The 21,144-nt window shown below is 39.5% G+C and overlaps 2 protein-coding genes and 2 long non-coding RNA genes across 6 annotated transcripts in view; 3 read left to right on the top strand and 1 right to left on the bottom strand.

The window, feature by feature from the left end:
* Nucleotides 1-21,144, bottom strand: part of Tusp (WD40 superfamily protein Tusp) — a 39,875-nt gene that overhangs the window by 11,011 nt on the left and 7,720 nt on the right. For 2 of the 3 annotated variants that reach the window (XM_018007667.2, XM_018007674.2), the window contains exon 2: nucleotides 20,383-20,626. In XM_018007667.2, the coding sequence (XP_017863156.1) occupies nucleotides 20,383-20,478 (96 nt within the window). In that variant the 5' untranslated portion in view covers nucleotides 20,479-20,626. The remainder of the gene's footprint in view (nucleotides 1-20,382; nucleotides 20,627-21,144) is intronic. The other variant, XM_089476538.1, reaches the window with a different exon arrangement.
* Nucleotides 2,954-7,829, top strand: LOC108614021 (uncharacterized). Its single transcript, XM_018007897.2, has 4 exons — nucleotides 2,954-3,294; nucleotides 5,948-6,347; nucleotides 7,044-7,171; nucleotides 7,235-7,829. The coding sequence occupies exons 1-4, from the start codon at nucleotides 3,076-3,078 to the stop codon at nucleotides 7,700-7,702; spliced, it is 1,215 nt and encodes a 404-aa protein (XP_017863386.1). The 5' UTR covers nucleotides 2,954-3,075; the 3' UTR covers nucleotides 7,703-7,829.
* Nucleotides 3,313-4,800, top strand: LOC149270176 (uncharacterized). The gene is made up of 2 exons (XR_016271686.1): nucleotides 3,313-4,569; nucleotides 4,643-4,800. It is a non-coding gene; the product is annotated as an uncharacterized LOC149270176 (long non-coding RNA).
* Nucleotides 7,923-8,618, top strand: LOC149270175 (uncharacterized). Its single transcript, XR_016271685.1, has 2 exons — nucleotides 7,923-8,138; nucleotides 8,345-8,618. It is a non-coding gene; the product is annotated as an uncharacterized LOC149270175 (long non-coding RNA).

The raw sequence follows: 21,144 nt of genomic DNA, 5'->3' as shown, positions 1-21,144 counted from the left end.
TCATCAGTTGAAGAAAATTTCAAATCTCAAAAGTCTCTCTAAAATGGTCAAAGCTTAGCCATTCACTTGCAGAAACAAATACACTCATTCAGTAAACGAGTATAATAGACTTACTGAAGTGAAAATCGTTTTCAGCGCTAAGCCAATCAATTTCTCTCTCTCCCTCTCCCTCTCTCTCCCTCTCTCTCCCTCTCTCCCTCTCTCTCTCTCTCTCTATGTGCCCTGCGGCCTTAAGTCGAGCCTTGTGTCCGGCGTAACTTGATGTTTTGCTATTGACAGCTTTTAATGCAATTTTCATAAATGCTTTAATTGAATTTCATAAACAGGCAGCGGCAACACTACTGAAAGCCATCAACTGGGCACTTAATGCCAATGGCCACTTGCCGCTTGCCGCTTGCCACTTGCCACTTGCAACTTGTTGGCGTTGTCACATTGAAGTTGCTGAATGCGGAAATTTGCTTTGATTGCAACGACAACAGTTGCCAATTTCTGCCTTGGGCCCAGCCCGGGGAAGCTGGGTTAAAAAATCAACTGCGCCTAGACAGATTTTCCCATTTGGCCACAAAAAGTGCTTTTGTTGTTGTGTTGCATGTTTCATGTTGTATGCTGCTTGTTGCTTGTGCCATAAATTTGCGGCTGTGCTCCATTTCGAGAGCACACAAAATTTTAATTAATTTAATGCAATTTTCAATATATAGCTCTCTCTCACTCTCTCTCTCGCTCTCTCCCTTGCTTTTTGTTTCGCATTAATTGAAATTCCCAGCGGCGTCAATAAGGCTCAGCGGCATAATTTCACTAAACTGCATAAAGTTCCAGCACACAAATAAATCAATTAAAAGCATTTCGCTGCACAATTAAATATAAATATGGTGAAATAAAAACTTTTTGGTCGCACGTGGCGTATGCGCAATTTAATTAATGCTGTGCTCCATAATTGTTTAAGCCAAATATATGCCGAATAATTGGGCTTTAATGCTTTTTAAGAGCTCTCTGCGGTTTTTATATATAATTAATATCATTTTTATACCCTGAACCCATTGAAAATGGGAAATCAGGGTATAATGGTTTTGTGAAAAGTATGTAACAGGCAGAAGGAATCATCGCAGACCCCATAAAGTATATATATTCTTGATCAGCACGACGAGCTGAGTCGATATAGCCCTGTCCGTCTGTCCGTCCGTCCGTATGAGCAAAAGGATCTCAGAAGATATAAGAGCTAGAGAGCTGAAATTTGGCATGCATACTCGTGTATACCATAGGCAGTACAAGTTTGCTTTATTTTTTCGATAACTCGTCCGATAACTTTTTTATCGAGAATAATCGAAAAATCGACATTGTTTTTTCAGCTTAATTTGAACATTTTTAGACCTGGAGACTTCAAATTTGCGTTGTATATAAAGTTAGTAGATACAAAGATTTTGTAATTTACAGATTTTGGATACCACGCCCCCTTCGCCCCAAATTTGTAAAAAACGCATTTCAAGTACTAGAGACTTGTGCTTTGGAATGGACACACATTTTAGCTACATGATTACGCTCTAAAAGTTTTATTAGGATCGTATGTCTACAAAAGAAATTATTCAACAAATAAATTCTCACACTGCAGTGCAGCCCAAGCGCAGCCGCTGCTAGCTGCGCAGTTTGCAGAGCGCGTGCTTATACGTGCATGTGTATGTATGTGTGCATAATAGAAGTCCAGAATGATTAGAATATCAGTTTGGAGGGTTCAGGGTATCTCCTAGTCGAGCAGTCTCGACTGGAGCCTTCTTACTTGTTATTGAAGGTATGCTTGTTCGTGTAAGGATTAAGGGCGTATTAGCTGTCTACATTGTCAACGCTTAAATTACTGCATTCTGAATAAATTCTCTGTGTTATCTATATATTCTATATCTTTTTTGGTATCTATGGCATCTGCAGACTTAAAGTTATATCACTGAAAGATTCAACTATTATATAGTTCTTATAATATGTTCATACAAGCTTTCAACTTCGTCCAATATTAAACTTCATTATACATAAGGATCTATTAACAAGGGAAAATCGAAAAGCAGTGTAAGCTGCTTATGAAACATTGTAAGAAGTCGGGCATGTCCTACAATATCGCTTTTGTTTTTTCTGAGGTTTTCTATTCTTTTGTTTTTTCCCACAAATAATTATGTTATCGCATATTCAATATGTAAAAAAATATCTAAGCAGAAAAGGCCTACTTCTTAGCCTAAAATCTTAATTTATTGTAAAATACCTTTCACAAAAATCTGTATTTATATCAAAGAGTGAATTAATTTGAAATTGAATACAAAGTTACTAAATTTCCTTGTAACTATATTATTATTAAAAGAAATCATCTTAGCATCTCCTATTTAGCAAACGAATGCTGCACCGCAACTCATCCCAGCTTAAGCCACAGCATAAACACTCTAATCCTTAGCAGAGCTAAAAATATATATATTTGCTTGTATTTTTATGCTACATGCTAATTTGTACCTATTTTTGGTATATATCTATATATATACATATATGTATATATATAAACTGTGACAGATTTAAACGCAATGCAAAAAGGTTGTTGGTCAGCGCGATTCTATTTTTGAGGGTCGCATGGACAACATTTTGGTGGGAGGGCGAACAACAACAACAACAACTTTTGGGGTCAAGTACACGATTTGACTGCTAACCACAAGAATTCAGCTAAATCAATAGAGAAAAGTGCATAAAGAGAGAAAAAGGATAGAGAGAGAGCGACAGAGAGAGAGAGAGAGAGAGAGAGCAAATTCATATATTTAGCAGAGCAACTGCAGGGCATATCGTGCTCGCCCTCACGCTCTCGCTCGTGTCTAAGATCTGCACATGCTCACTCACGCTCCATCTGGCTTTTCTCCTTCACTCTCATGCGCTCTCTCTCTCTCTTTGTAGATCAGTCAACACTTGAGGCAGCCAGATTCGACTCGTAGCAATTCTTCGACATCAGTTGCACGCCTTCGTTTGCCGCGACGAGTTCTAAGAACACATTTTCCGATTTGTAGGCGGAGCATGTGTCTCCCCTTTTAGTTGTTTTGCCTAATATTGCATACGAAAATGTATCGAACCCTCATTTTGGTCTTCCTGATATCGCTGACCCAGGGCGGCATTCTGGCCAAGCGCTACTTTGGCGTGGGTCGCCGCATTGCCAACGATCAGCTATTGCTCAAGGATTTGCAGCATTCGCGTCCAGCGGGCGCTGGACAGGCGGCTAGCGTCGCCTTCAACTACAACATTGCGGAGCCCATCACCTACATTGAGATCGTGTCGGAGGAAGTGAGTTTTTGACGGAACCCAATGAAACAATTGAATGACATTAAATGGGGCACATTCGACTTGTCTATGTACAGGGGAACAGACAACATAGCTGAGTGTATAAATTATATACACTTCTGTTCGACTGGCAAGTCGATCTAGTCGATTCGCTCTATATAGACGGGTCGTAAATTACAAGTGCTAGAGACTTGAAATTGGTATACCCTAAACTCACTGTATGTAGCATTGTGGGGTATCAAAGTTTTGTGATAGTCTATGTAACAGTGAAAAGGAGTTGTGCTCTCGATATATATTATTTTCAAGGGGTAGATTAGCTAAAAAGCTGAGTCGCTAAAGAACTGTGCTGACAGGTCCTGATATAGGAAGTGCATCGATTTTGCTATGAAATCAATTAAAATGTATAACAAATTAAAATTCTTCATAAGAGCAAGAGTTATGATACTTGATATATTCCATTGCCCATCGCCCAAACGAACACGAATTATTCAATTGTGTATTTCATATATGAGATCAAAAGCGAGCTGTCTAAAGATATTACTCAAGTATAAACAAATCAAATTGCAGACTTGGTATACTACATATATATATAAATTATAATGTATACACATGTCCGAATTCATAAATTAACATCGAATTATAAGCCAGAAGAAGTAGAGATTTTCAATTTCAAACACATGTCAGCATATGTCAAACAGCCAAATGCATGTAGTGAATAATATCATAAATAAGGCATTGAAGAGGTAATAGAATTCTGTTATTATATTCATATAAGAATTAAAAAAAAAAAAACCTTAAAACTACTATAAATTCTCTTGAGCATTCATTCTGATCATTCAGTACAAAACTAGTCACAAATTCACAGTTGCCAGGGTATTTGCAAGTCAAGCACTTTCTATAGTGTACTCAAATTTGTTTCTTATTTTTCCTTTCTGTTTTTTTTTTATTTTTGCATATGACCAGCCTAAAATAGAAAACGAACTATATTTTGGTTTTTGCTTTTTTTTTTTTTTTTTGCTGCTTCTTTTCCCGCACTATGCCCAGAGACAGAGACAGAGAGTGTGAGAGCGAAAAGAACTAAAACAACAACAAAACCAAATACAAATTATCTAAATGACAACAAATAGCAAGCGCGCCATGCAGATATGTATTTATTTATACATTTAGTTCTCGCGACCCAATGTTTGGCATAACATTTTGGTTTGGCCAATTTTATGGCATCAGAAACAAGTTGGATTATTAGTTCGAGTCGCAGACGCAAAATGCTAATTAAAAAATGTAATAAAAAAAATTGAAATATTCGTATTATTTAAAGTCTAAATTGCTTATATAAACCCATTGTCGTTGCCAGATGTAGCTACAAAAAAACTTTCCAACTGATATTAAATATAACAGAGCTAACAGCCCGGATATAATGAGGTATATTAAAAAAACCTGTCAAATTCCAGAAAATATTTAACTATTTACCATATAATAAATGGATTTACCTCATTTCACATTATTTCCATATTATAATTGCATTTTTTACTACCAGTTTGAGACTGGCATACATATATATCTAAACCTATATTTATGACTGTATCTCTAACTATATAGCTACATATCTGTATTCTGAGATCTCAGCATGAATTTTGATATGAATATTGACATAGAAAATCTAAGAATAGTTTTAAGATGATGGATCGTATATAAGTATTAGAAGTTTGTACTGATTGCACATATCCAATATTTATATTCAAGAAGGGAATCATAACTATGTCTATTCCTAAGACTCAGTGTGTTTAGTACAAACCCTTGATTAGTTCATATTCAAAGAATATCGGCAATTAAAATGAGTACGGTTAGAAAAATGAGAAAGTTTTTGAATATATTTATCAGGTAGGTATATCAGGTAGACTTGTAGGAATATAAATAAAAATAATTACCTTATTATTTTTAAACTTTTTGAAAATTATAGTTTCAAATGCAACATTCAACTGTTTCATACATCTACAAATTGCCTAGAAACTTTACATGAAGATATGAAACTTCTAGAAATAGATTTCTGATTGTCAATAAGATATAATAAATGCATAGAAAATTCCCTTATTACCTATAAGGAAAAACACATCACTTATTTTTAATTCAGATACATTAAATGCCAAGCAAATTAATAAATGCAATAATCATTGAAATATGATAATGCCTTTCAAAAGCTACTTCTATAAAGCGTGCTAGTGTATACTACATGTTAGGGTATTTCGACTCGTATATAGCCGTCTAGTACATATGATAAATCAACTGCAAATTTGGCACATTGGCGCGGCTACTTAGCCAGCGAATGGGTAAAGTCCCTGAGGTGCGGAGGCATGGCATTATTTCACATTTAAAATGTATTTTCAATAACGAAATGAGGCACTTATGACGTGAGGTTTCGCAAGAAAATTATAAATACATATGTATATATATGTATAGCATACAGTATATAGTAAAAAAAAAAATATGTTGCAGATTCCCTCAGAATCAGCACGTTGTGTATTTGATCGACGAGGTGCGGTAAACAATTTTATTTTCTTAACGCTTGATCGAATTCCCAGTTAGGTCGACGACTAATTGAAAGATTGCTTAGAAGTGAATCTGTTTTCGATCAATGGAATTCCGATTTTCTAATTTGCAGAAAATTTCGGCCGAGGTGAAAGTGAGCTATGTGGATACATTGATCGTGGGCCTCGTTAGCCTTGTCCCCCCTGGCAATCAGAGTGAATTCGAGGAAGAATTCGAACAGAGCCAAAATCTGTCGGCCTCTTTTGATGTGGTCATCACGATCTTTGGCTTTAACCAGACCATTTTGAATTTAAATCCTGCATTGCTGCTCAATCGCGATTCACACTTTGAGGGCGAGGTGAAGCCCTACGATGACTACGAGGAGGTCGAGGAAATAAGCCAGCCTTTCGAGAGCCTCAACCATGAGGATTCAGTGACCAAACAGTTTGATGAGGACAGCACCGATTCGCCCGTTTTTATCGAGGACTTTGAGCACAAGGACAAGATCATTGAGATTGGAGAACGGCAAGAAGGTAACTAGAGAGAGAGAGAGCTTATATATTCAAGGCAGTACGGACAGTCAAATTCATTTGATAACTGACTGTTACTCATGTATATCTGTTTGAGAATCATCCCGATGATTTTTTCTCTTTGCCAATATTGATTATTAATTAATAGGCAGTAAACTTAATAATTAGTCCAAGTACTCTTTATGCTATATCAGATATTATTATATACTTTATATGAACTTTACACAATACAATTGCCAAAGAAACGAAAAGCTCTACCCTGGTTTTGAGAAGCTTTATACCTGCCTTAAATATTTTACTTCAGTATTAAACAGGCTATAGCTTAATATTACTTGATTGTCCTCTACTATATTTGTATACCATATATAATTTAAGCATATCGTTCACAGATCCGTTATTAAAGTTATCGATAACTTTACTTTACTATAAGGCTTCTAGGCTTTCAATGCTCAGTTTTGAGGTATAGAAGAGTTTTAGTTAATTATACTGATTCGATGTATGTTAATTTGTTTATGTCGATAATTATCGATAGGTATTTTTGCATGCTTGATGATAAATCGTAACTTAGGCGCTCTTAGGTTACTTTATAGTTAACTTCATTCGTAAGTTTAAACACAACAACATCTTGTCTTCAAATGTACTATTTGAAAAAAATGTTCATTTATTATCATACCACTATTATTTCTATTATTTCCACAGGTGACACCTTGATCTTTGAAACATATCAAACATCATCGGGCGAGGCCAAAACGCAGTCGAATCAAACTGTCACTTTCTACTACATCGACAGCGATTACATCACCTACATCAAGTTTGTTATCTTCGATGTGAGTGGGACCAACGATAAATTCGATATTTCTGAGCTAATCTTTTGACTTTCCGATCATCAGCACTACTTGGATAAGGTACCAACTGCTGAGAACTACATGCCGCCCGTGGCCGAGTACAGTCATTATTCGGCGAGCTCGATCAAGGCAACGATAACAGATTTCAACGTCAGTTCGCTGTTCGTGCAAATGTTTGTCTACGGCTATCGAGGCGTGGACAGTCCGCCAGCTAAATACAAGCCCTTCCTGGAGCCCCAAAAGCAGCAGATCGATCGCACGGTTCATCTGACACCGTTGCAGCGCATGCAGCTGTTGTTGATGACGGGTGGCCAATCGACGCAGTCCCCGCAGGACTCTGATGTGGATGACGACTCCGAGGAGGATGCCACTGTGGCGCCCATTCGACCCGAAGATATGCTGCCCGATCATGTGCCCGAGGCGAGCATTGCGAATGCTGTGCTCGAACAGCAGCGGGCAATGCCACAGCGGCTCTATGCGATGCTGGGCCTGATGCTCTTTGCTGTCGCATAGTTAACCTTGTTAACCACATGTTAGTTAATCAAAAGGATTGTAAAAGCTTTAAATTAGTAGCGATTAGGTGCACACATTTGCGAATATTGTAATATTTTATCAAATAAAGGCAGTTGGCTTAAGCCAAGTTAACAGTCTATCACACACACACACACATGCACATACACGGAGAGAGTCAGTCGATGACAAACAAATTGAAAAAGTTGTGGCAAAAGTAGGTCATGGCACTCGCTTCAACCCCGCTCTCTTAACTCAAACTCACTTTCCCTCTCTCTCTCTCTCACTCACTCTCTCGCTCGCTCTCTAACTCGGCAAATTATCTGCGTCAACAGCGACTGAGACGCCAACGGCAACGGCGACGGCGACGACGACTGCGGTGGTTGATTTGGCAGCGCAAACAAAAGGAAATGGAAGAAGTGAAAAAAAGTCTGCTGACGTATGTACACCACACACTTACACTTTCACACACACACACACTTATACACACACATTTCTTTTTCTTTAGCAGTTGTCCAGCACAGGGCACTGTTTATTTGCTTGTTGCCCCACTGCCCCTCCCTCCCCCACACGGTGCCCTCCACGTTTCATTTACATGCTGTAAAATGTTCTAAAACCTCATCTTCTTTCTCTTTGGCTATATAGAAAATTAACTGCTGCGGCTGCTGCTGTTGATGCTGTTGATGCTGCTGGTACTCTGAAGGCCATCATGTCCAGTGCGACGACGACCACAGGGCAATCGCAGATGCCTTCGCATAACTATTTCAGCAAATCCCCCACCAAAGCAGTCCCCTGGCCCACCACGCTCTGGCTTATTGCTCTGCTCTAAAACATGTCCCAAAAACTGTATGTTATGCGCTTTGTTTCCTGCCATTTGCAGGCAAACAGCGCAGCAATAAAACTGGCAACAACATTGCAACTGTTGGCAATGAACGACGACGAAATACCCGTACATGCGAGGGAATTACATTGGGTGGAGTAGAAAGTGACTTACTGCTCTATAGGTTTACATGAGACTTGACTGAAGAGCTAAAACACGAAGCAACACTTTCTAATGATGCATATAAACCATTAGTTAAAATATAAATATTAATATTAAGATTGAGCTATAGAAATGATGTGGAAAAATATGAGTGAGGATTAAAAAGTTCTTTTTGTTTTATTTTCACAATCTTTAAAGGCAGTTGGTGTATAATTTGTTGTATCAAATAGATAAAATAAATATAAATTCAAGATATATGCTTTTTAAGGTAGAGCTCTGAGCCTTGGATCAGGCATAGACATATATTATATGCATAGAGTTGCCAGATGGGTCCGTTGAGTTAACATATACCAAAGAAATCCACATCTTGATTAGAAATATATATTCAAAATCTAAATGAGTCCCTCTTCTAATCTGATTTCAACAACCCATAACACAACATACATGATAACATACTTTTATAAGTGACTGTTGAAGTGAAAAGCAAGCAAACAATTCCCCAGCTAGGAAACCATGTTCAATGAGGCAGCGACTAAACTTTGGCTAACTGCAGCACCTGGCAACAACGGTAATAAAACGCAGATAATATGTGGGCGAACAAAAAGCCAAATACAAATGTCCAAGCCAGAAGCCAGTGGCGTAAACGTGGCTAAGCGACATGGCCAACAGACGCCGTGTTTCCGTCCAGAGGGACAAGCGGCATTTATGTTTAATGCAAAGACGGAAAATTTACAAGAAGTTAACAAATTTTGGCAACAGACGAAAAATGCTAAGAGAAATTTTCAAGGCGGACGCAAAAATATGAAAAAGGGTAGGGGGCGTGGCAGGGCAGTCCCGGGCTGCAGGCGCCGTTGGCGGCAGCTTGGGCCAAATTGAAAATTTCTTTTTATGCGTGTGCGCTTACAGTTATTTTTTTATGTGCAGACATATATAATACAGCCGTTATGGCTGTGTGTGTGTATGTGTGTGTGTGTGGATATAAGGCGTGGCATTGGCATTGTAAACAACTGAGGATAAGCAGCGCACAAGTGTCATCCACAGCCACGCCTACAGCTGTCAGGCCTGGCAACACAACTGTCAGCCATGGGCAAACCCCCTCCCCCTGCCCATGCCCCTGCCACAACACACACACCCACACATACGTAGACCCCCCTCGGCAAGGGGTGACGTGTGCTTTTGTCAATAACTTAATAACTTAAAATATGGTTTAATGCGCACGTAACAACATTTTGCCACTTGGGCCAAGTGTGAAAGGCTTGGCTGGCAACCGTCAGCCGAGAATCGACGGTCGACGGTCGACGGTCGACGGTCGACAGTCGACGGTCGACAGCTGAGAGCCATGAGCCAAGGTCTAAGGGCAGACAACTTGAGGGTCTCGAAGGATCTGATGCTTGCGTATATTACGGAAAAAAGGGCTATGCGTTGTCTTTTAGTAATACTCGCTCACGAGCTGAAAAGAGCATATAGGTTTTGTGTCATGCTCGTCTGTCTGTCCTACCCTTGGCCACTATTATAGCTAGAGTCCAAGACTTGGGCTGAATGTGTACTAACTTCGAAGTAAATGTGTACTAATTCACTTCGGGGCACTCCCACCTTATCAAGTACGTAGATTCTCCCAATCGACCCAATCAATCACAAATATTGATTTTTGAATTCATTCATTAAATTGTCTTGGGAATATGCCCAAGAATTATGCAGTCAGTCACGCACGTCTGCAACATTCTTTCTCACTTTTAGAGGGTCTCGACATGAGAACGGTGTAGAGTTAGATATTGTTCCATATAACATGTATTTCCTTCAAGGTCTATATCGAAAACTTAAAAGCCACATCAATCTAGATGGTACACTCTATTGAAATCGTTCCAGATGGATGGATTAGCACCTGTAAAGAGCTAACCCATATAGAAGTCAATAATATTCATTTGAATGAACAGGTCTCTTATGGTTCTGAGTGTGGACTAAATTGGATATATATTGGTTCCCAGTTCCAGTAACAAGTTAAGACTCAAGTCAGCATATATTTGAAAAAAAAAAAAAAAAACTATATAGAGGAAATTGTTAAGGACTGTGAAAATCCGTTTAGTTGTTCAGGGATTGAACTGAGGAACAGGATTTTGAATATTAACTTTGATAGCTTCAATCTAAGCAAATATGTATTGTAGCTTTTCATATCGCAATTTCAACTTCCAAGTATTACAATTTTGGGATACTCATTTTGAAAGGTAGGGCCCTTAGGCTTAGGGTAGCTCTGGCTACAGAGTGTCTAGAGCACGTCTCATGTTTTTTATTTTTTTGTTCTTTGCCTTTATCTTTTGCTCCAAGCCACAGGCAACTTATGTATGTGTCTCGTGACGATGACAACTGCCATGTGTGTGTATGTTTTATATGAGTGTCTACCTGCCCGCTAGCATGGTGCACGTGCTTACCTTTTGATCCCTTTTCAAGCACAGCCCAAAAGTTGGAATTATCGATTTTTTCTTAGCATACTTTTTTTAATTTTTTGCTTCGCTTAGTTTATTTGCACAATTTGCATTTAAAATAATTAAAAAAGTATTTTAAGCTCGTAATTGTGTATGCGTAAGTGTGTGTGTGTGTGTATGTGATAGTGTACATGTATTTGCCATTACCGCAATTTGTTTTGGGGGCAGCCGCTTCAGTGCATCCTTTCTTGATCCTTGGGCATGCTGCATAATTCATTGTCGTTTGGCTACCTTTGTGACGAGGCTAAAGACAGAAGAGGGAATGAATGACATGGGCGGAGGGTGGAACGACTCATTAGCGTGCGCAAAGAGCGAGAGAGAGAGAGATGGAGCGGTAGAGGGGTAGAGGTCATTGGGTTCCAAGAGTGGGTGGCGGCGGCTAAGCACATGTCTGTGCAAGTTTTGAATTGCACATGTCTGTTTCGCAGGCTTTGCATTTGCATTTTATTAAATTTCAAAAGCTCTTCGCACATTTGCTTTCACCTGTGCCCCAGCCCAGTTTCACCTGGGCCCCATTGTTCGCCGAGCGAGCGAGCGAGCGAGGGCTGTGCGCATTGCATATTTATGCACTTAATAACGCATTTTAGCATGCTCAAGTGCAACTCATCTTTTGTTACAGCATTGAGCGCATAGCAGACGGCTGAAAAGAGATGGCCATACGCACAGCGACAGACAGAGACAGCAATCAGAGGCCGATGCCAACAACAGCAACCAGCAGAGCTGCAAATGGTTTTCACATGTCGCTGCCGCCGTTGACAAATGGAGCATGAGTTACATGTTATGTCAGCTGGCATATGCATTCGGTATTCCGTATCCTCCATGCAGCATGCTGCATGCTGCATGATGCATATTGCATATTGCATGTTGCATATAGCAGACGCGCTACCCTTTATCCTCGCTCCCCAGTTGCCCGATTCCCAATCCACATGACATTTCTGCTTTGCCTGTCAAAGCGTAAGAACTGTCTTGTATTTTTGTATTTTTTCGGTCCCTGCGCACGTGGCGGATGCGTAATGCAACAAAAGGACGCCGAAGCGGAACTTCAAACTGCAGCGCATATTTTTTCGCTCATTGAATACGATTTAAAGCAATTACCCAGCAGACAACAAATAGAAGTAAAGCAGCTTATAGCAACAGCGCAAACTGAGCGAAATATGACCAGAGAAAGGCAACAATGAAAAATTGAATGAAAACATACAAAGGACCATGACTGAATCTTGGATGATAATAATAAGCTATGTCCTTTCAAGCATCTCTGAGGATCAGGTTCATATACATACTTCTACCAAATTAATTATTTTATTTTATATATATATTTTATAAAAAATAGCGCATCTATGTATATATTATATATAAAATCTCTGATGCTCATGCACAAATTCACCCTCTTAAAACACACAATGAAACAAATAATCACCCTTCTATGTAATTCTCATAAACTTATGTAGCCTCAAAAGTCTATCAACCTTTGATTATAAATGTTGTTGATATTTATTTGCATATTATATAAATATATAAATATTTTCATAAACTTCTTACGCTTTACTCCAAGGAAATGCTTTGAATTCCCTTAGGACAGAACCACAAATCAAAGCTCTATGGGAAACGAGCATCCAAAGCAAAATTGAAATATTGCAAAAAGTTTTGCTTTTCAATCAGTTTAATGAAAAATATGAATCATAATGAATGAGAGCTAAGGCAATAGAAGTAGAAGCAGAGAAGAAGACGAAAATCAACAAAATTATCGAAGCAAATGTTGCATGCACAGCGAGCGAGAGAGAGAAAGAGAGGGAGATAGAATAGGAGAAGGCAAAGTTGTTGCTATAGTTAACTTTGGTCACATCCATAATTGATTGATTTGGAGTGCAACAATTGGATGTGGGCGGACATTGTGGCAATGTGGCAATGCGGCCATGTGGCAAGTGCCATAAAACCACACATAACACACAGCAACAACAACAACAACAACAACAACATTGGCAGCACCAACGACAAGGCTAACAAACAAAATGCTGGGTAAACCAATCAATGCCACAACTGAAAGCCACAACGTCAGCTAGAAGCGAACCGGAGCTTAAGCTGGACAGATGTAGCTGTGTGTGTGTGAGAGAATGTGTGCGAGCGCGTGTGTGTGTGTGTGTGCATATTGTCCACACAGAATTACAGTTTTTAGAACTGAAACTAAATGAGAAGTGATTGAATGCATGTAAAAACGTTTAACGGCCAATGCAATTGAACTAAAGGCCCAAAGAGAGAGCGAGAGCGAGAGCGAGATACGCTAGCTAATGTGTGCAAGAGAGAGAAAGAGAGAGAGACAAATGTAGGGGGAGAGTGAGAGTGACAGAATAGCTAACTAGAATCGTTGAGCTTAGCGCGTGCCATCGCTTAATTGAATCTGTCAACAACAGGCGGCTGCGCCCCAAAGACTTGGCCATAAATCAGTTGGTCCCTAAACTGAATTCGACTTCATTTAGGCCACAAAAATAAGTGCACGTGGAGCGAAAAAAACAATTAAAAAAGTTTTCAATTAACTGGCAGCAGCAGCGGCAGCAGCGGCAATGGCAACAACAAAATTGGCACTTGTAATCGGCACCTGTTCAACAAGCCGAACAAAAACCCTTCGGGCGTCATGTTTAAATCAGCTTATGCCATGGCAATTGGAGATTCCAGAAGGGGCTGGGGCAATAGTGGGGGTGGCTTGCTTCCTGTTCACACGTAACGCATTTATAACGCGTGAGCAGTGCTCCACATATACATATATATATAAATATATATACATATACATACGTATATATAAATACTCAAGTGTGTGTGTGTGTGTGTGCGAGCAGATGAGTTTGGTTACATGCTCTGCCCAACTTTTGTTCAGGGTTGTTTAACGCAACAAACACAAACTTTTGCTTTAAAGCAAGCATTTGCCATAAAGTTGTAGGCACTGTAAGTAAGCACAACTGGAAGATACCACGCAATTTAAGAGCTTAGCTGCATATGCTCGTCTTACAAGTACTCGGAGGACATTCAATAGTTGAATGGCTTTTTATGTTAATCAAAGGATTAGGAATGAACTGAACTGAACTTTTAACTATCGTTAACTATAAATAGGCTATAAAATCGATCAAATGGTATTGCTTTGCGAGCATGTTTATTAGTTTTAGTACAACAACTGAATATAATTATTTATGTAGCTAAACATATATATATATATATCAACAAGTCATATTTTTCTCGATAGCCATACAACTTTTATACTATCCATGGTGCTATCGATACTGCTTTTTAGGCTGTCTTTAGTTTTAGTTGCAGAGCTCATATATAAATACAGTAATATATACATACACACATAACTCCTGTTTTATGGACTTATCGATAAGTATAAAGAACATATATTATCGATAGATTTGTATCGTATTACTAGCATATTTTTACTTTTAGCACTTATAATTGAATAAAATATTACATACATATATCAATTATATTATATATTTTTCGATAGTTTTGTATCGATAACTGTCGTTGTGGTGAATGAACAATTGTATACGCCAATTAATATAAATATCGATATTCGATTAGAGCTATCAAACTATGCCAACATCGCCTACAATAATCAATTTAAGATAAATAGAGAAAGAAATAGAGTTGAATTTGACTTTTTGCTATGCCAATTAACTGTCATACGAAATATCGATATACATATGCTATATTATTCATATAGGCGCTTATTATTAACTTAATCGGTTAAAAGTGATTTTATCAGCTATGGGAATATTTTCTAAATATATATAAATTGATAAACTAATATGCCCCATAATCCAGCCTCGCTTTAAGGTATTTTCTACTCATTACGAATATAATAAACGCAGAGACGTAACCAGAGGTAGCAGCAATAGCAGCAACAGCAGCAGCAGCGACAACAGCTGCTTGGCATTTTAATGGTCTTTGCGAAATTAAATAAAAACACGCGCAATGAAACAAACATAAATAAAGCGCTAGCCACTTCCCCCTATTCACCGCCCCACCGCTCCCCTTGCCAACATAGTTCAACAAAAGTGCCGTAAAATATGCAGCAAAAGAAGCGAAACGAAATGGAATGAAACAAATAAGCAAAGAAAATGAAACGCCGCCAGCCAAACCCAGCACAAGCACAGTCTAGTGCACATAATTAGCGGCACAAACTAGAAGGTATTATACCCCCTCAGCGTCTATCTCGCTCTCTCTGTCTCTGTGACGCAGGCCGGTCAGTGGCCAAGCGCTCATTTGCGGGTCAGATTGAATGGCTCTAAGAACTCGATTATTTTTTACGGTGTGTAATTAAAACGTTGCAAATGGAAACAGAGAGGGAGAGAGAAAAGCGTGAGAGCGAGACATGTTGAGCCAGCAAATGTTGAGAGTTGAGTTGAACAGTCAACGTCAGCAGTAGAAGAGATACTTATTAATAATGCTTAGCGCTTTGCCTAATGAAGCTACAGCTAAGTCGGCTAAGACCAGGACACCGGCCAGGATCAGAATGGGAGAGCCAGTGAACAGAAGTAGGAGCTAAAGCAAAGCACAACGACTACAGCAACAGCAAAAGCAAGCAAGAGCAACAACACGAACTTCATCAACAGTTGCCCAAGAGTTAATTAAGCTAAACGATGCCAAGCATTTGGCATCTCATCCTCCAGTTAAGGATGCTGGCCTTTTAGCCTGATGCGGCTTATGTAACGGCTTTTGCAATTTATTGGCCCTATTAAAAGTTGACAACACGGTCACAAAAATGTTGAATCTCTCTCGCGCTCTCTCTCTCTCTCTCTCTGTTTCCATCTCTTTCTCCGCCTCTTTAAGTCCTATGGCATCTAAGATCTAAGCACAAATCGTAGCATACTTTCGAGCGCGCCATAAATATGCAAAATACTTTCTGAAAACGGCTTAGCGAAGCATTTGCGAGCATTCGCATTTATGGAAAGCCACTCACAGCACGCTTATGCCTTTAAATTATGAATTTATGAATTTAATGAGCTGCCGGACGATGTGAATTGATCGACTTGTATATACCCAGTGGTAACATACATAGGAAATGAGTAGACAGATACAGATACAGATACAGATACAGATACAGATACAGATACAGATACAGATACAGATACAGATACAGATACAGATACAGATACAGATACAGATACAGATACAGATACAGATACAGATACAGATACAGATACACATACACATAGAGTTACAGATACAAATAAAACTCTCTTCGCATCCATTACAGGGTATAACTAACATTAACATTGAAATTCACTTCTTGAGCGATTTGCATAATGTCCACGTAGGAAATGACAATGCCATTATGCAATGCGTTACAGTTGCTAGATTTTGATTTTGTGCAAAAACTAAAACACAAACTCACTCACATACACACACATTAATATGTGCATGTGTTCAATGGTATTGAATTTCGTTTTACGATTTCATTTTTGGGCCATGTCAGAAACGTTTGTTGTGTCAATTTATGCCGAAATGCCGCCGAAAGTTGAGATGGCTGCCACCCCCAAACAGCAAACAGTAAGGGATGTGTGCAGGGAAGGGGCTGGCAGGGGCGGGCCGTCATGTGTCTCCCTATATGCAGCGCACATTGTGCACTTGACTCGAGGCTGACTTTGGCAGTTGCCACAGTCAAGCGCTGTCTATTGTGCCAGCTAGTTGATTGCCATGGCGACAGACAGGGATTTTAAGGAGCTGCGTTTTATGATCGCCAGAGACATTTGGCTTTGATGACACAGCACAAATATAGAGAGAAGGACAGATGACGAGCGAGATAGCAAGAAGCAATCAGTCAGCCAAAGTTAAAGTTCAAATCGCCGAGCATGAAAAGTGTCTGTTAAAATATTACGACAGCGAGGCTCAAGTCCGAGCTGCCTTCATCAAAGTCAGTGCATATATGTATGTATATATATTTATATATACTTATGTATATTTCATAAATTGAAGAAATACTTTGATGTATTGCCAGGCGCTAAGGGAATTTTTAAAGACTCTCGAGCTTGCGAGGCTTTTTGCTGAGATGAATTATCTTCGACATCACAGTTAGAACTCCCAGCGGACGAACACATTTAACGAATTGAAAGCGTCAACTGCTTAGCACCACGGCGTGAGATGCTGTAAATGAAATGAATTTGAGCTATGATCAGCTCATTGATACCCTAGAATTCTATACTAGTTTGGTTAATTTGGAAAATATAACTTGGAATTGAGTTGAAAATAAATGTTCTCTTTCTCGAAAATCTCTCTCTCTCTCACTCATTTTAGTTGTCTCAAACTATCCGGAGAATAGAGAGTTAGATAGAGATAGGGACTGTCTATCATCTGTTTCCAAATGTATTTGTTAATATATCTGGTCCAATTTGTCTCTCTCTCTCTATCTATCTGTCTCTCTCTTTCTTTCTCAAAATTTCTCTCTCTCTTTCAGAATTCTTACCTCACTCACTCTCACTATTTCTTTACACCTATGCCTTCATTATTTTTTCTCTCTCTTGTTATATCTTGCTATATCTCAGTTTTTTTTCTTCAGTTTCTCGCAAAATATCTATCTCCCTTTCTCTCTCCACCTCACAGCTATCTATGCGCATTTCTTGTGCAAAGATTTCCACTTCGCAAATGGAATATGTAAAGACTCTGTGTTCGCGTATCTTAATGGTTACAGGGTATAAGAACAGAAGCTTATCGGCCGTAAATTGCTGCAAAGGCATGGCAAGAAAACCAAAGGCTACATGCAACTGGCAAGCGGGAATGGAAATGGAATTGAATGTGGAAATGGAAATGGCTAGAGAACAGCCGATTGGGTGGGAGAATGGGCACAAGAATCGACACGCGCAAACCCTGACACGTGGCCTTAACCGCACACGTAACAGGCACACATTCGCACACAGGCGCACTTTCGCACACACTCAGATTCACACAGACTCGCACACACAGTCGAGTGTTGAAAATGAAATTGAAAACTGTTAAATAAATCGCTAGCAAGTGAGCTGCTTGCACATGGAGCATTTGCCCAGACGAATGGGCAAACAGAAAGACAAACAGACCGACGACGGATGGCCGATAACCAGAGCAGGCATATAACGAAGAGGTGCGGGATATGCGGGCGGCAGGTGCAACTGGAGCTGCGGGCACTCGCCGCACTTGAGGCGCCCACTCGACTTCAGTTCGGCCGCCACAAAGAACACACAGGATACAGGATAAGGAATAACGCTGAAGCCCAGACGTCGGGGCATCGAACGTGATTGGATTTTTATACTCAATATAAAAAGGATTATACGGCATTTGTATTGATGCAGGCACTGGCAAAGTTCATAATAATTGGAAAACTTAAGACACCCGCGCAGACACAAAGCATCGACCAAATTGGAGCTCGCACACATAAAATCAATTTGAAAAGTCCTAAATATAGATATGGATCCGGCGAGACGGGCCGCCCTGAGTCCAACACTTCCGGTTGCCATTGTTCGCCAACACTTGAGAAGTACCGCAAATGAACTCAAGCGTAGAAAAGCAAGTAAATGTGCGACAGTCGACTGTGACTGACTGGAAGATACCCTAGCAGCACGGTAAGGGAGCCAGGTACAAATTGCCATAATCTTTTATGAGACTTTTTGGGATAAGGGAAGGACCTGTCCAAAAAGAAAAGCCACGTATGCTTAAATAGAAACTTTATGACATATTTGGTAGCCCTGAATATCAAGGCATACGAATCAGCTCATTTACCAAATGTTCAATATTGATTTTAATCGATGACTGTACAACAATATCGATTTTAATATTTAAAATTTACCAAATGTTCAATATCGATTTTAATCGATGATTGTACAACAATATCGACTTTAATATTTATTTAAAATGTGTCGAATGAATCGTCTACTAGACGAACGTGTATCTAGGAAAATTAAGGTAATCTATAGATATATCATAGAAGAGGAATTAGGATGACATATAAGGAAGACTCACATCTAGAACCCTCATCTGTCTAAACAGACAGACATACAGACTGGCGCACAGGTGCAAAAGAATTTAATCTACTATCGTTTTCACTTCATATTTTAAGAGAGATGTGCCCATAAGTACTGACTGACGGAATGACAACTCAATCAAGCAGATACAGATACATGTATATATAGAATATATAGCACCCTCTTTCTGACTGTTACACACATTTTAAACAAGTCATTTTACCCCGTTTATTCATTTTTAATGTGTTCCCTGAAGAAAGTCCCTTGTCGCTCAGCCCACCCCAATCGATATCAATTGAAGTCTGTGAAAGTCTTAGGAGTGTGAGGAAAACCAAGTGAAGCAGGTAGCAACTTAACTTGCGGTTAAATATTAAACGGCCAACAATAAAATAAAATAGGTTTGACTATTTTAGCCTGTGTTGCGCTATTTATGGTTGAGAACAAAGGGTTTCCTTCTCTAATGGGTCTTATATGTCAGCTCAAAAGGAGTATGAGGGTGTGTTAGGTTTGTGAATGTTTACTAAGTAATGTGAGTACAAAATGCTGTACTCCTTTTATTCTGTCGAATGCAAACAAGTTCCATAAAAACTCTTGAATATAAATTTAGTTTTTTTCAAGTATAATTCTCAGATCTGCCTCTAGCAACACCAAACACTGTATATGACCAATATGAACCCCTTCACTTACAGTCGAACATTTTTCGATGCTTCATTTTCAATTCGTCTGCACGTAAATTTGTCTCTTAATGGATCTAAGACCTGCTTTATCAATTTTCAAGTTTAATATTTAAACATATTCTTTATGCTTCGGCTTAAGCTCTCACATGAATATTACACATTCCATGCTTTATTTGTCTACACGAGCTTTTAGAGCTAATGCCAGGGCTTTGCCCATTAAATGTATATACCCTCATTTTATATATTGTCACGCTCATATGGCTGTGGCTCTGGCTATGGCTATAGCTTCCCGTGGCTGCGCCCCCTTTCATTTGCCTCTCGCCCCCTCTGCGAGCTGAGCTCATCTAATGACACCGGCTGGCAGCAATTTAAAGTGCTCGGACAGTTTAATGGACATTGTCGGTATCCATTGTATTAATATTGGAAAAGGATGGCCTCTGAAATTAACAGCCCCACATACAGCAAACGACCAAGGCAGTCAGAGGCAGCCAGAGGCCGTCAGAGGCCGTCGAGGCCATCAGCTGCTAATAGCTATTGAGCATTAACATTGCTATGAACTTACCTCGGGTATATCATCTGGCACCTTGCCCATCCACGAGAGCGAGAGTATTGTGCAGTCGCATTTTGTGTTGATGTTCCGTTCGAAGTGTAAATGCATTTTATGCCGTTCCAAAAAGCACTTTGCGCTTCCGCTTCTTGGCTAGAACAATGCACGCTGCAGCTGCTTCTCCTTCTCCTTCCGCTTCTGCTTCTGCTGCTTCTTGTTAATATTGTTGATGCTACTGATTTATGCCACGCACATGCTGCTGCAAATAAGAGGAGGAAGCGTGTGTTGATTATCGGTTTCTAGTTTAACAAGCCAATAAACTAATTTAACAATAAAACCTAATACCATGGAAGCTGCCTTATCAGCCAGCTGCCAGGCCAGCCGTAGCTGTGGGTGTGTGTTTGTGTGTGTGTGTGCCTGTGCCTGTTGTGGCATATGCTTGCTATCCAGCATAGGGGTTGACAAATTGAAGCACACTTTCCGGCACACCGAACGCCGCACGCTAATTGGATATTAGCGGCATGTGTAGAAAGTTCCCTTCCGCTGGCTCTCACAGGATATACATACATATATGCATATGTGCATGTCCTATCTGGAATTTAACTACACTCTAAGCGCACACATACAAGTATTGCGTAGAATGCAGGAATTGTTAAAAAAAAAAAAAAAAATCTTGGCCTCTTCTATGCTCTAACAAAACTAATTACAATTTCTGCCAGGAAGTGTTCCAGGGATAGAAGAGAGCATCAAGTATATTTACTGTATTAAAGCATGGAA

This window comes from Drosophila arizonae, chromosome 2 (genome assembly GCF_054131065.1).
Source record: "Drosophila arizonae isolate 15081-1271.41 chromosome 2, UAZ_ARI_1.0, whole genome shotgun sequence".
Lineage (NCBI taxonomy): Eukaryota > Metazoa > Arthropoda > Insecta > Diptera > Drosophilidae > Drosophila > Drosophila arizonae.
Note: the sequence above shows the minus strand (reverse complement) of the source record. Positions and strands in the feature narration are given on the sequence as shown.

Coding starts and splice junctions, on each gene's coding strand:
- LOC108614021 (XM_018007897.2), top strand. CDS start 3,076: ATGTATCGAACCCTCATTTTGGTCTTCCTGATATCGCTGACCCAGGGC. Junction 6,348..7,043: donor GATTGGAGAACGGCAAGAAG/GTAACTAGAGAG, acceptor TTATTTCCACAG/GTGACACCTTGATCTTTGAA. Junction 7,172..7,234: donor TCAAGTTTGTTATCTTCGAT/GTGAGTGGGACC, acceptor TCCGATCATCAG/CACTACTTGGATAAGGTACC.